General features: G+C 40.9%; 2 protein-coding genes across 4 annotated transcripts in view; one reads left to right on the forward strand and one right to left on the reverse strand.

Annotated features, from left to right (window-relative positions):
* The window catches only part of POLE2 (DNA polymerase epsilon 2, accessory subunit), a 31,887-nt gene extending 23,426 nt beyond the window's left edge, over window positions 1-8,461 (reverse strand). For both annotated transcript variants that reach the window (XM_070796636.1, XM_019968630.2), the window contains exons 1-3: window positions 8,348-8,461; window positions 5,487-5,587; window positions 1,634-1,709 (exon numbers count right to left, since the gene is read on the reverse strand). In XM_070796636.1, coding sequence (XP_070652737.1) covers window positions 1,634-1,709; window positions 5,487-5,587; window positions 8,348-8,415 — 245 coding nt within the window. In that variant the 5' untranslated portion in view covers window positions 8,416-8,461. The remainder of the gene's footprint in view (window positions 1-1,633; window positions 1,710-5,486; window positions 5,588-8,347) is intronic.
* A 1,764-nt stretch (window positions 8,462-10,225) lies between these two features.
* The window catches only part of KLHDC1 (kelch domain containing 1), a 40,553-nt gene continuing 36,804 nt past the window's right edge, over window positions 10,226-13,974 (forward strand). Inside the window, exon 1 of one of the 2 annotated variants that reach the window (XM_070796637.1) lies at window positions 10,226-10,655. In XM_070796637.1, the coding sequence (XP_070652738.1) occupies window positions 10,560-10,655 (96 nt within the window). In that variant the 5' untranslated portion in view covers window positions 10,226-10,559. The remainder of the gene's footprint in view (window positions 10,656-13,974) is intronic. The other variant, XM_070796638.1, reaches the window with a different exon arrangement.

Here is a 13,974-nt window from a genome sequence, read left to right on the forward strand (position 1 = left end):
GCATAAATATTCCAATCTAAAAAAAAACTTCCCTAAAATTATATCTATTTCCCAAAATGAAAATGGTCAAAAAACTTCATGCTCACCTGTTGGTAGCACCTAGTATAGAGAAGCAGAAAACCAGTGAACTTGAAGCAAGCCTTGATTCTAGGCACAGCACCATGGTTTTCTAGTGGATCAGTCTCAGCAAGTTATTTAACTTACCCATGCTCCTTATGCATCTATAATAATGAGAGCCTCTTCCTTCTGCTATAATATAATGACTTTCTGACAATTGGAGTTGCAAAGATCATTTATAATTCAGTCCCCACTCAAACTCTATATTGGCTGACAGTAGCATGGCAGCCCACTCCAGTATTCTTGTTTGGAGAATCCCCATGGACAGAGGAGCCTAGAGGGCTGCAGTCTGTGGAGTTGCAAAGAGTCAGACACAACTGAGTGACTGAGCACAGCACAGCAGCATATGAACAGCTTGACAGAAACAATGGGTAACTTTAACGCCTACTTTAGGATGATAGTCCTTATACTTTGATACAATCGTTTTGAATTTCTAATGAGGGATTTAGGAGCAAGTACTCTAGTATCTTAAACAATGAGTTGGCAAGGATAAAATTTAAATACCTTAATTTCTCTATTTTTGCAGCTCTAATAAGTTCTAATAGGAAAAAGATTAAAACTTTGGGATAGACATGTACATACTGCTATATTTTAAATAGATAACCAACAAAAACCTATCGTATAGCAAAAAAAAAAAAAAAGATTAAAACTACTGACCAAAAGGAGTAATGACTCCTTTCAATCATCTCCATTGCCCCAGTAGGAAAAAAAAATGTTAAAACTGTTTCTTTTCATTTTTCCCAGATGTTTTTGTTTCAGTTAAACCCTGTGAATTTGGAAAGAAGTATTACATTCAAAGGAGGAAAGGAAAGCGGTACACTTGGGAATAAAACCCAGAAAAATTACTGCCATATAAATTCCTAAGCTCTAACAGTATGAGACAGGGTAACAAGTCATAAAGCTAAGGTTCTACCCTCCTTGGCCATTCAGCATGTTACCTAAGTTAAGTCCCTGAACTTTTGGGACTCAGCCCTTTCCTAAGATAAAAAGTAAATTATACCTCTGAATAATCAATTCAATTCACCTGTAGCATATAAAATATTAAATCAGTTGGGTAAGTGGAAAAAGTCTGTCATGGTACAAACACATCAAAATCTCAAATCCTGAGATAAAAATAGTAAAGATGAGTCATGTAATATTGAGGTTTATAATGTAGTGAAGTGAAAGTCACTCAGTCGTGTGACTCTGTGACCCCACAGGCTATAGCCTGCTAGGCTCCTCTGTCCATGGAATTCTCCAGGCCAGACTACTAGAGTGGGTAGCTATTCCCTTCTCCAGGCAATCTTTCCAATCCAGGGATCAAACCCAGGTCTCCCGCATTGCAGGCAGATTCTTTACCATCTGAGCCACCAGGGAAGCCCAATGATAGCTTATAATGTAGCTATCAACAAAAAGAAACACAAAGAAAGAACCACTGTAGAAATGGTGACCACTGGTTATTTTCCCAAGAAAATAATTTAAAATAAGCACTCAATAACACTTCTGTACAGGTAAAAAGTGAAATTTGTCCACATACATAGTTTCATCTACTGACTGACTGCATTCCTGGACTGCTGCTTCCACTACTGATCGTTCAATCATGTTTGATGACACTGAAAAGAGAAGTTCAAAGTCAAATTTTAAAAACAGGCATACAATTTAGTTCTCTCCACACATGGCTGTTTTTCCTTAAAATAATCTGTAAACACTAAACCCAAGATTCTCATTACATAGGTTTTAAGAGGAAAAAGCATGTTAGGTTAGAACAGTAACTAACAAAAGTCTTATCTCAAATATCTTAATTTTCTTCTCTCAAATACACTTATAATACCTTGATACACAGTCAAATGCCTCAGCTTTCTAAATATTGTTTAGCAATATACATTCAGGTATACAAATGCTTCTGTAAGCTCCTAGGTTAATATGGTTACCTTAGTATAGCTTTTCATCACAACTGCTATGTTTCTTCCTTTTTGTGTGTGTGTGGCTGTGCTCCCACGGTATGCAGGATCCTAGTTCCCCATCAGGGATAGAACCTACGTCCCCTGCCCTAGAAGGCAGATTCTTAATCACTTGACCACCAGAGAAGTCCCCACAACTGCTATGTTTCAACAGGCATGAGAGTAACAGTAATAACAATAACTGCCACCATTTATTAAGCCCTTAGTAAACAAGTGACACTATACTCAGTACTTCACAAGCATTACTGGATAGATGTCTTATAAGACTGATGTTCAAGCCATGTCTTACAGGTGAGGAAAGCGCAACTCCAAGAGGTCAAATAACCTGCTGATGAACATAACTGGAAGGAGTAGAAAGCAACACAAACAAGAGCCTCTTTCCCGATTGGGTGCCCTTAACCACTGTGGTATGTTCTCAGGCAAAATGCCATCATGTGCCATTAATGTATACTAATTTTATAAAATTAATCATTTCTAAATTTTCAACTGTAAGGAAAATTTTAAAACAAAGATATATTTAAAATTCTGCCCTTAGAAAAAAAATAAAATAAAATTCTGTCCTTAGAAGTAAAAATGAGATATAATAGCAATTTCTCCTCTATCACAGAAAGTTTCCACCCATTTAACTGAAGAAACCGGCATCTGTACAACCTATGAGAGCAAGCCACACCCACCTCCCTTCTTCAGTGCTCTAGAAACTGGACATTTTTTCTAGGAGAAGAGCATTTCTCTTTTGTAGGTCCATGCTTATGGCAAAAGATTGAATATTTAACAAAAAGATCCCTCAAGAAAGGCTGAGGCAGGAAGGGAAAGTTATTCTCGCTCACTCTTTTTTTCCCTCAAACATTTAAAAATAACTAACTTGAGAAACCTGTATGCAGCTCAGGAAGCAACAGTTAGAACTGGACATGGAACAACAGACTGGTTCCAAATAGGAAAAGGAGTACATCAAGGCTGTATATTTTCACCCTGCTTATTTAACTTATATGCAGAGTACACCATGAGAAACACTGGGCTGGAAGAAGCACAAGCTGGAATCAAGATTGCCAGGAAAAATATCAATAACCTCAGATATGCAGATGACACCACTCTTATGGCAGGAAGTGAAGAACAACTAAACAGCCTCTTGATGAAAGTGAAAGAGGAGTGAAAAAGTTGGCTTAAAGGTCAACATTCAGAAGACTAAGATCATGGCATCTGGCCCCATCACTTCATGGCAAATAGATAGGGAAACAGTAGAAACTAGCTGACTTTATTTTGGGGGGCTCCAAAATCACTGCAGATGGGACTGCAGCCATGAAATTAAAAGATGCTTACTCCTTGGAAGGAAAGTTATGACCAATCTAGACAGCATATTAAAAAGCAGAGACATTACTTTGCCAACAAAGGTCCATCTAGTCAAGGCTATGTTTTTTCCAGTAGTCATGAATGGATGTGAGAGCTGGACTATAAAGAAATCTGAGCGCCAAAAAATTGATGCTTTTGAACTATGGTGTTGGAGAAGATTCTTAAGAGTCCCTTGGACTGCAAGGAGATCCAACCAATCCATCCTAAAGGAGATCAGTCCTGAGTGTTCATTGGAAGGACTGATGTTGAAGCTGAAACTCCAATACTTTGGCCACCTGATGCAAAGAGCTACACATTTGAAAAGACCCTGATGCTAGGAAAGATTGAAGGCAGAAGGAGAAGGGGACAACAGAGGATGAGATGGTTGGATGGCATCACTGACTCAATGGAGATGAGAGGGAGGGACAGGGAGGCCTGGAGTGCTGTGGTCCATGGCATCTCGAAGAGTTGGATGCAGGGAGCCAGCGTGAGGAACTCTGCCCGTGGCAAAGGTCATGAGGAAGGAGGCTCGGCATACGCAAAGGCGGAATCGAGCCTCAGGAGTCCCCCTGGAAATTCTCGAGCATCTACCCCCAAAACCAGAGGCTGCCTACTTTATTGCTTTGTGCTCTCACCTACACCTCTGACTTTATGGGGGGCTGTCCCCCACCACCTCTTTTGGAGAAGGGGTTAACTTAGAGCTCCAGTTAATAATTTCTGGGCATAACAGGAGTGTTTCAACCTACAAACTCCTCTGAAGGTTCTCTAGCCTGCCTGACAGGTTTGTCCGGCCACATGTGATTGTTCACAGCCTCCCACCCGTGAGAGGCACGAGATGCTCTAAACTTTCTAAAAACAGATTCTTTTGAGAAGTTAGAAAATTATTAGTATAGTATTAGTGGGCTAGTTAGGAATTATACCGGTGGAGGGTTTCATTGTTGAGCCAATATTTGCTGCTACATCTCCATATCCCTTGCCGCTTATACACATTAATGAATATAACTAACATATGAGAGAAATAAGTATTAACCTTGATATTAATCACATTGGACCTTAGGCTAAGTAAATTCATTTCTTGATTATAGCCCACTGCACCTTTGCCCTGTAGGAATGCAAATTTATCTGGTGCCTTCGGAGGGTGGTGCTTGACTTAAGAAAAGTCACCTTTGGAGAAAGTAAGTTTTCTGGTTGACTAATCATAATCAGAAAGGGTCATAAAATGTTAGCAGGCCTCTTGGCCAGAAGATGATGTAAATCACCTGAGAACTTTGTATATCGGAAGGAATGCAGAAAAAAAGCGTGGTTTCAATAAGAGTCAGGACTGCTGCCCGAATGACTACTTTTGTATTACATCTCTGTGTATAAAAGTGGACCCTGGAAAATGAAGAATGGGATCAGTTCCTAGAAAGACTGGTCTCCTCATGTCGTTCTTTCTCTCACTTTCTGGCTGAATTCCCATCTGGAGTGTGGAGGCTCATCAAGCCTACTAATTTTGCCTGGGCTTCTAAGATCTGACCGGGGAGGCCTTAGTGTCTTCTCTCCTTTGGGAGAACGGAAGGATGCCTGCGGCCTATGTAGGTGACCCAAACTCCTTGTCTTGGAGTTTTATTGGTTTTCCACGTAAACCAAGTTATTCAGCCTCTTTTCTCCATTGAATTTTCCTACTGAGCTATCCTTACTTAACCACTCTATATCTTTAATTCTATCGTATCCTGATCGCCGAAGCCGTCTCCCCTTCGAATTCTCTGGATCCACCGGGGCTGGACCCCGGCAGTCAGACACGACTGAGCAACTGAACTGAACTGAACTGAAGCAACACAAAGAAACAGGCAAACAGAGAAAAGAAAGTAACCATAAAGGAATCAGAGGGAAATTCATAAAAGGGAAGAACTGTAAAAGAGTTTCTGGGAATGCCCCAAGGTTCCAACAGAATTAATAGGCTCCCCCTTAGCAATAAGTGCTACCAGGGGTAGTGCTACCAGGGGTATGTCTCATGCCACCGGGACATTCAATTCTGAGTCCTCAACTTCTCCTTAAACTTTTTAAGATAACTGAGGATGTAGAACGATATGAACAATATACGTTACAGAGAATGTTACTTACAGGGTTGCTTTTCAACTGCATCGATGATCTTTTCCAGTGCATCTTCAAGCTCTATTTCATTGATAGACTGAAGAGCTTCTGTGAGGTACTTAACAGCTTCGCTGATAAGAGAGACTGGTAATTAAGGCTACACGTTTTATGCCAAAGTCTGGCAAAGATTCGTCAATCCAGCATTGAAATTATGACCTACTCACTCACTCCTCCCTGCAAGCAATACTCCCCTTTCTTGTGCTTTCTGAACAAAGTCTTTCTCTTACCCACTGCCAATAGAACCATTCTTAAAATCCCAAATCACATCCTTCTTCTAGGAAGACTTCCTAAACCAGCTCTACCAGCTACAATCTCCCTTTCCTTCTGAAATTGTTAATCTCACATATAGGTACCTTACATCTGCTATATCAAGTAGCCTTGTACTATGTATTACTTGACATTAATAAACTCAGTCTGCTTCAATGTTCTGAATATAACAGACAATTAAATAAATATTTATTAACTTGATAATGCATTTGCTTAAGTTCCAGTAATTTCATCATCGTTTTCAACTGTAAAATAAGAAAAAAAAAATGGGCTAGAAAAAACTTTGACATTTGAATATCGTCGTAGAGGTAATAACATTCACTAAAATCACATAACTCTCTCCCGGCCCCCCCATAATCAATAAAACTGAAATTTTGAATAAATCATATTAATTCTTGATTTAAATAACGATAATTCTCAGAGTGAACACTGTCTCCTTAAACAATTAGCTAATTCCATGCCATTCTGTATTTGTGGACCACAACTTTACACTTTATATCAATATTGTTATATATCTTAGGTTGCTTATTGTTTCATGTGTGGGTGTCACATCCCTTTAGTTTATTATAGAACATGATTGATTCCCTAAAATCACACATGTATTGGGTGACTCTTGGGAAAGCTACTAGGATAGACCAAAGTCATACAGGATCTGGTCCCTGTCAAATCTCACTGGTCTTATCCAGTGTCTCTGGACTTCCTGATGCTCTCCTGCTTCAAGATCTTGATATGGTCACTTCTCCCCTACTCTTTACCTACTCAAGTCCTGCTCATACTCAGTTCAAACCATTCTTTTTTTTCTTTCCCCCCCAAATCATTCTTTAATGAAGCCTTTCTTGACTCTAGAACTCTTTATACACCTGGTTATACACTATCACAGCACTTCTTTCCTCGGATCCTTTTCACAATTGAAAGTAAATAATTGTGAATTATTTAATATCCATGCTAGACAGACTTCTAAGATGACGCCTAATAATCCACACCTCCTGGTAATCACATCTTTGTTTAATAACCTCCCCTTGAGTGTGGGTTGGACCTAATGACTTGCTTCTAATAATAGAATATGGCACAAGTGATCAAATATTTTACTGTACTGTACTTTTTTTTGGTATTGTACTTTTAAAAATAAACATTTTTAAGTGACAAGATGTCACTTTCTTGCCTTAAGTTACAAAAAACTGGCTTTCATTTACTAGCAGACTCTCTTGCTAATTTTGATAAAGTAAGCTGCCATGTTGGGGAGCCTCAAGAGCCAGCAAGGACTAAAGCCCTCAGTCGGACAATCCTGGATGAACTGAATCCTGCCAATCACTGAATGAACTTGGAAGCAAACCCTGCCCAACTGACTGTGAGATGACTGCATCTTGACTGCAACCTTTTGAGAGACGGTGAAGCTAAGGACCCAGCTAAGCCTACCTGAATTCCTGGCCCATGGAAAATGTGAGAATCTAAGTGCCTGCTGTTTTAAACGTCTGAATTGGGGGTAATGAGTTATGCAGCAATAAATAATTAATACACTATCTGACCCCCACAACCTCCGCAGTGTTCTACTCTCCTACTCCCTTGCTCCATAAATATTTTGCAGCTAATATATTTCAGTGTATTTCTGACTGAATTAATGAATGACAGCTCCGTGTTAAGTCAAATCCTAAGTGAAAAGAAAAATACCAACTGATTTATTGCTTGTATTTTTTAAATGTCGGGGATCAATAGATAATCAAATAATCAGAATTTATTATTTTCTCCTACAGAATATCCACTCTTGCCCCTGTTCACTAACCCCAAAACATGGTAAACGTCCCATAAAACTCATCTTCACAAAAACAAACCAAAAACCTCTACACACACAAGACCAATCAAAACCTGGTAGAGACGTGTGTCCCGTCCGGCAGGTGTTTACATATGTAAATACCGTATTCTTTTTTTTTTTTTTTAAGGCAGATTTAATGAGAAAAATCTTGTATAGGATCATTCTACAAATCGTAGAAAACACAGATATGGCAAGAGACGTTCTAAAGGAAATCTTTAAAAAAAAAAAAAAAAGACATGCTTCAAACCTACCCACTTTTTAACCCTTCAGGAATTCTCTCTCAAGAATAGGACCTGACCTAAAATTGGGAGGGCTGGCAGGGCCTACAATTTGTACTAATCTGACAGCTACTGGCAAGCAATGGGCTTTCCCAGGTCTCTCATTCGCTGTCTCCGTAACCACGTGAGCAGCGACGCTGGGATTCCCACGCCGCAGAGGAAAAGATTAAGCGGGCAGAGAGCGCCCAAGCACCGTGCTAATATACGGATGCTGCGGAACCTATCGCCGCTTCTCCGGCTGTTTGGCAAGTGCAGGAGAGCCTCATCCCTTCCGGGAGAAACTTTATGAGTCCGCGTCGGGGAATCTAGGAAGGCATCGCCAGATCCTCTTCGCTTCTTAGAACTCTCTCAGGGTCTCTGTCATTTTAAGGCCAGAGACCAGGTTCCGTCTCGGAGTGCGGCTCATCCCGCTGCCCCGCACGGCAGTCTGGCCCTGGCTCTCCCCTCCTACCCCGCCAGCTATACGGCCGACTCACCCCCGGAGCATCAATCCGCGAAGCTTGAAGGCGGAGAGCGCCCGGCTCCTTAACCGCTCAGGCGCCATGTTTGCGTTTTGGCGCCACGGCCCCGGCTCCGCCCCTTCCCGGGAGAGCCCCGTCCTGGCCCCGCCCCAGAAACGCCAGTTCTCTATAATTAAATAGCGCCAGAGGCCACTACTCCTCTCAGTGCTTGGAAAGATCTGCGGTTCCGCAGGCCAGGCAGGCTGCCTCCCTGCACCCTCTAAGTTGCAGGAGAAAACGAGCCTACACTGCTCTGATATTGCGATACTGACCAGCGAGTGCCCTGCTTTCTGGTTGGGAACGCGCTTCCCTATCTCAGGTGCTTTCTTGGAACCCACTTTGCGCTCTCATCGCTCCCCTCCACCTTCCGTGACTCCCGTCGGGCTCATCCGGACCTTGGGGCCCTTCAGTACTTATGTTTTCTGCTTCACACAAGCCCTGGAAATGCTCTGTGTCACCACAGGGTTTTCCCTGACATTCACTCGCAGCTGTTATACGTCACCATAATTCTCACCCACTCCACTTTATATTTAAGTTGCGGGCTGCCTTTAAGCGCTTTAAATGTATTAATATATTGCTTGTAAAGCCAAATGAGTTGTGTGCTGTTTTTTCAACATCTTCCTTTTACTGATGAGAAAAGTGAGACACAGATATGGTAGGTAGATGGCTCACTCAAGATGAAACATTCAGTGAGTGATGGATGGAGCCAGGATTACTCAGTCTTATTCCAGCAAGTGAGCTGTTAATTTGCCACGCGTCAAAACGCTTGCTCCAATGAGTTACAATAAAACCTTGGAGTGCTTATAAGTGAACGTGCAGTCTTATGAAATGTGAGGATGATTCCTAAGAACTGCTATACAGTGACTTCCAGTGTATTCGACTTGTTGCTTATGTACGACTCTGCTACCCGTTGGACTGGAGCCCGACAGGTTCCACTGTCCAACGGATTTCCCAGGCAAGAATATTAGAGTGGGTTGCCATTTCCTTCTCCTGGGAATCTTCCCGACCCAGGGATTGAACCCAGGTCTCCTGCACTGGCAAGCAGATTCTTTACTGCTGAGCCACCAGGGAAGGTCAGTACCTACATATTTAGAATTTATTTAGTATCTATTACTACAAGACTCTAAGGAGTCAATAATACTTGATTATTTCAGCGTTTGTGTCTAACGGGGCCTCAGTACCAACTAGCTACAGCAAGCAGGCACTTAATAAACATATGCTGAATAAATTAACGTTCTGAGGGGTGAGCGGCCACATTGTCTTAAAGGACAGGGGCATTTATAGACACTGGCATGATTATTGTCTTCCCTCTTGGCACTAGTTTCACTTCAGTAACATCATTTTATAGCAAGGGTTAGGCAGCTTTCTCTGGAAGGGGCCAGACAGTAAACATTTTCCACAGTGAGACCTATCTGGTCTTTGTTGCAGGTACTCAGCTGGGCCTACTCAACTCTGTGGCTTACATCAGCAGCCACAGACAATCCTTAAACGAATTAGAGTGGCTGTGTGCCAATAAACTATGTACAGATGCTGAAATTTGGATTCATATTTTTTATGAGTAATATAATTTAAAATTTTTTTCAACTATTAAAAAATGTATAATTATTTTTAACTTGTGGGCGCCACAGAAACACGTAGTAAAAAGATTTGGCCTGCAGGCTGTAGCTTGCTGGCGTACGTTTTAGAAATTTTTCAATTAAATATATATATAAATTCTTATTCTCTCCTATTCTCTCCCTCTCTCTGGATAACTGTCTCTGCCGGAAGTTGAATGGAAAAGGCAAACCCTCATAAAGCATTTGTGTACTAATACATTGATTTAAGTCACAGCAACATCAAGTCCGTGTACAAGAAGTCCATCGAGTCACTGGATAAGGTACAGAGTTAGGCTGTTCCGCCCACACAACACAATCGCAAGTGACACGAAATCAGGGAGCAGCAGTGCTGCGGAGAAGCGAAGGCACCACCCTGCCCACTCAGACCTCAAGCATCCCTAACTGGCGAGGCCACCCCGCGCTCGGCTTCCCGGGCGGGCTTGGGGACGGCGCAGCCGCACTGGTGCCGCCTTCCCACCAATCTCGACCCTCGACGCGTTCCGTTCGTGCGTGGAGGAGCCAGGCGGGAGAAGAGGCCGCTCCGTGGGCAGGGGCTGCGGCGCGCCGAGCGGCTGAGCCCAGCGACCGCGCGGATGGCGGACTCGCAGCTGTTCTGCGTGGCCGAGGAGCGCAGCGGCCACTGTGCCGTGGTGGACGGAAACTTCCTCTACGTATGGGGGGGCTACGTGGTAAGGGGAAGAGGCGGGACGGGGCGGACTCGCGCCGGGAGCCCGCCCGGCGTCTCGGCCCGACCGGCCGACTAGCCCCCGCCCACACTCGGCCCAGAGGCGGGGGCCGGTCCGAGGCCCGGGCCGGAGCCGTGGGCGCCCCGCCCGGCCCTCTCCTGTCGGCCGCTCTCCCGCCGCTTCAGGCTGGACGCCGAGCCGCCGTTGCTTGCACTAGGAAAGCCTTCAAAGCCCGCTCCGGGGCTCTTCCCATTCTCCAGTCCGCCGGGTCCTCGCAGCTGGCGGATAGCTCGGCTTGCCCAGCGCTCAGGCGGTTACTGCGCGATTGATGATCATTTTTAAATGCTTACGCAGACGCAAAAGCCCACCGAGGATGCCGTGCTATATTATTCCATAAATACTTCCTTATTCCCGTGGCGCGATTCTGAATCACTGAAGCATTTAAGTATTCTTAAGTAGTTTTTAGTGGCATTCCTTTACTAGTGGGTAATGACGAATTTTTTTTTTCCCCTGAATCTGAAAACAGGCTCATATTAACAGTATGAATGTTAGGCTTTAAAATTCTTATTACAGTGGAGGTTTGAAAATGTGCTTTGTTTCTATAATCGTAGGATTATAGAATCAAGGATTCTAAAGATGGAAAGCAGTTCAGGAATATATGCCGACCCCTTTAGTTTAAGATTTAAGGGGGAAGAAAAAAAAAAAAAAGCGAGCCATCTGGAGTTCTACTGGAGGTAAAACAGATATTTTTCTGACTGATTCGATACTGTTCTGTGACAGATGTAACATGACTGAATCGCTCAAAGAAATAAAGAACATACTGTGTATGTTAAATGATTCTCAAATCCAAGTTGGTTTTTGTTGTTTTGTTTGTGTGTTTATTTTTAATCTGATTCAGTGTCAGGATGGGAAAATCAGAACTCACATTTGAGTGCCTACTATACGTGGCGTGTGTTAGGAAATCTCATATTCGTAATCTTATATAATCCTTGTTAAATATACTATTTAAAAAATAAGATCTATGAGTCAGTAAGAGTAAATAATTTGAATGACCGTTTGGCTGCACGGGCAGCAGATTCCAACTTAGATATATTGGATTTCCAAAGCCTATTTTTTTTGTATGATAAACATAAATTAGGCTTTCTTAAGGTCTAATAGTTCCACCTCGTGTTCTTGGTGAAAAAATAGTCTAGATATAATGATGGTTTTTGCAGAAGAAATATTTTTATTGTTTTGAGCTATACCACTTGAAGATGTACAGTTGTCAGACTTCAGGGCTATATTAATTCTTAGTGTTGTGACATGAAAAAAATCTCAAGATAGTAATCTGTAATATCTCATATGTGGTGACAATATAGATTTCTGTTGGGCCCATAACTGAAATGTCTGGAGTTTTTACATTTAATTTTATTCTTGAAAATTGTGTAATTGGTAAGATTCCAGGTTTTCAGGTGACAGTCAGTGAATAGAAATACTTCCTGCTACTGATCCAATGAGTAAATGCTATAAGAACTACCCTGGAAAGTACCACACAGATTTGGATCAAACCTACTTTTAAATCCAGGGATTGTCAGCACTTAAAATATGTCTAAGGCATAAGACAAGGAAAGAGAGAGTGGGAGGCAGAAAAGAAGACATGGCATATCATGATGAAAAAGTAGAATCATTCCAACAATTGTTTTAGTCATATCCTTCTGAACAGCTAAAAGGCCCTGGAATCTAGAGATAATCCAGTAGTCAGTCGTTAAGAATAGTATTCAGTTGATTCCAGATAGTTTGTTCCAAACCCAGTTTTCCTCCTCATGAACACAGTGTGTGTTAAAATTAACAGAAGTATATCCTAAAACTTGAATGGCCCACATTTATCTGTCTAAATTATTATTACCCTATTATTGAACATCTTGTAAAATCCAGTATATCTGAAAATAGCCCTACCTCTAGAGGTAAGAGCAGCAATGCTGAAAAAAGTAAATTCTAATTGATGCCAGAATATTCTCTTGTTCCTAGTTTTTTCATATATTTTCCACACTACTGAAATTCATACAAACTTAAGTATTACAACTAGGAACATTTAAAAGTTGTGAGTAGTTTTTTCTAAATTTTTGAGAAGCACAATGTTTTAGCATGTTTACAGATGATATACTTTCCTCTTAAGGTTTTCATATGAACAGTTTTATTTGCATAATACAATTGATGTTAATACATTTTGCCCTAAACCTTTCCTTATACAAACTAGCTGCATGAATCTGTTTAACTATATGTTTCTGTTTTGGAAAAGGACTTAAAGGAAAGAAGAATCAATTTAGAAAATGTTTGAAAAGAATGAAAGTTGGAGGTTTACAGTACCAGATTTTAAAACATAACACAATACTGAAACAAATCAGTGATGCAAGTTAAGATAGCATGATGGAATGGAGAAGGAATTACATAAACAAGCATATAAGAGTATTTTGTATATAAAAGGCAGCATTTCAATTCTGGAAAAACAGTTGCTTATTCAATATGTTCCTGGGACTACTGGAGGAAAATGATAGTAGAGTTTAGGATTGATAAATATGGAGAAATTAAGCTATTTGATACCAGAAGAAAATTTGTGACTTGTAAAATTCTGAGTTGGGAAAAGAATAACTGAATTGGGAAAAAACTATAAGGGAAAACGTTTGCTAGACCAAAGTTGTTTTTTAATATAAACGGAAAATTGTTTAATCATAGAGCAGTTAAGATCAAAGTTTTAAAAATTAAAATCTGTGCTTTTTAAACACCATAAAATGAGAAGGTGAATGACAAACTGGCAAAGTTACTTGCAACATATGTCATAGACAAAAGTTCTGTAAAAATAAAGGTTGATATTTCTCTGAAAAATGAGCAATGGACATGCACAGAAATTTAAAAGGAAAGAAATAGATTGTGAATCAAAGAAACACAAATGAAAATTTTCTTTTCCAATTTGTAAATATTAAAAATTTTTTGAGAAGAGTGTAGGGAAATGAATTACTCATGCACTAGTAAACTTTTTTGGAGAGAAAGTTAGCAATGTGTATTAAAAGCCTTAAGTGAGTATTTCTTTAACTTATTTATTCATAGATGGTCACACAGACCATCCATATTATGTGGAGATGTTAATTCTTTTTAGATGGCCAGAATTTGAATCCCCTTCCTCTTGTAGTATCCCCCACTAACTGAGTCTTGTTTTAGTTGTCTGAGTATTTATTTTAGTTGTCTGAGTACCTCCTACGTACCTTCATAGAAAATATATTCTGTAAAGATAGGAATTTTGTTCCCTATTATGTCCTTGGTGCCCTGAGTCAGACAGCTCATAGTA

This window comes from Bos indicus, chromosome 10 (assembly GCF_029378745.1).
Source record: "Bos indicus isolate NIAB-ARS_2022 breed Sahiwal x Tharparkar chromosome 10, NIAB-ARS_B.indTharparkar_mat_pri_1.0, whole genome shotgun sequence".
Lineage (NCBI taxonomy): Eukaryota > Metazoa > Chordata > Mammalia > Artiodactyla > Bovidae > Bos > Bos indicus.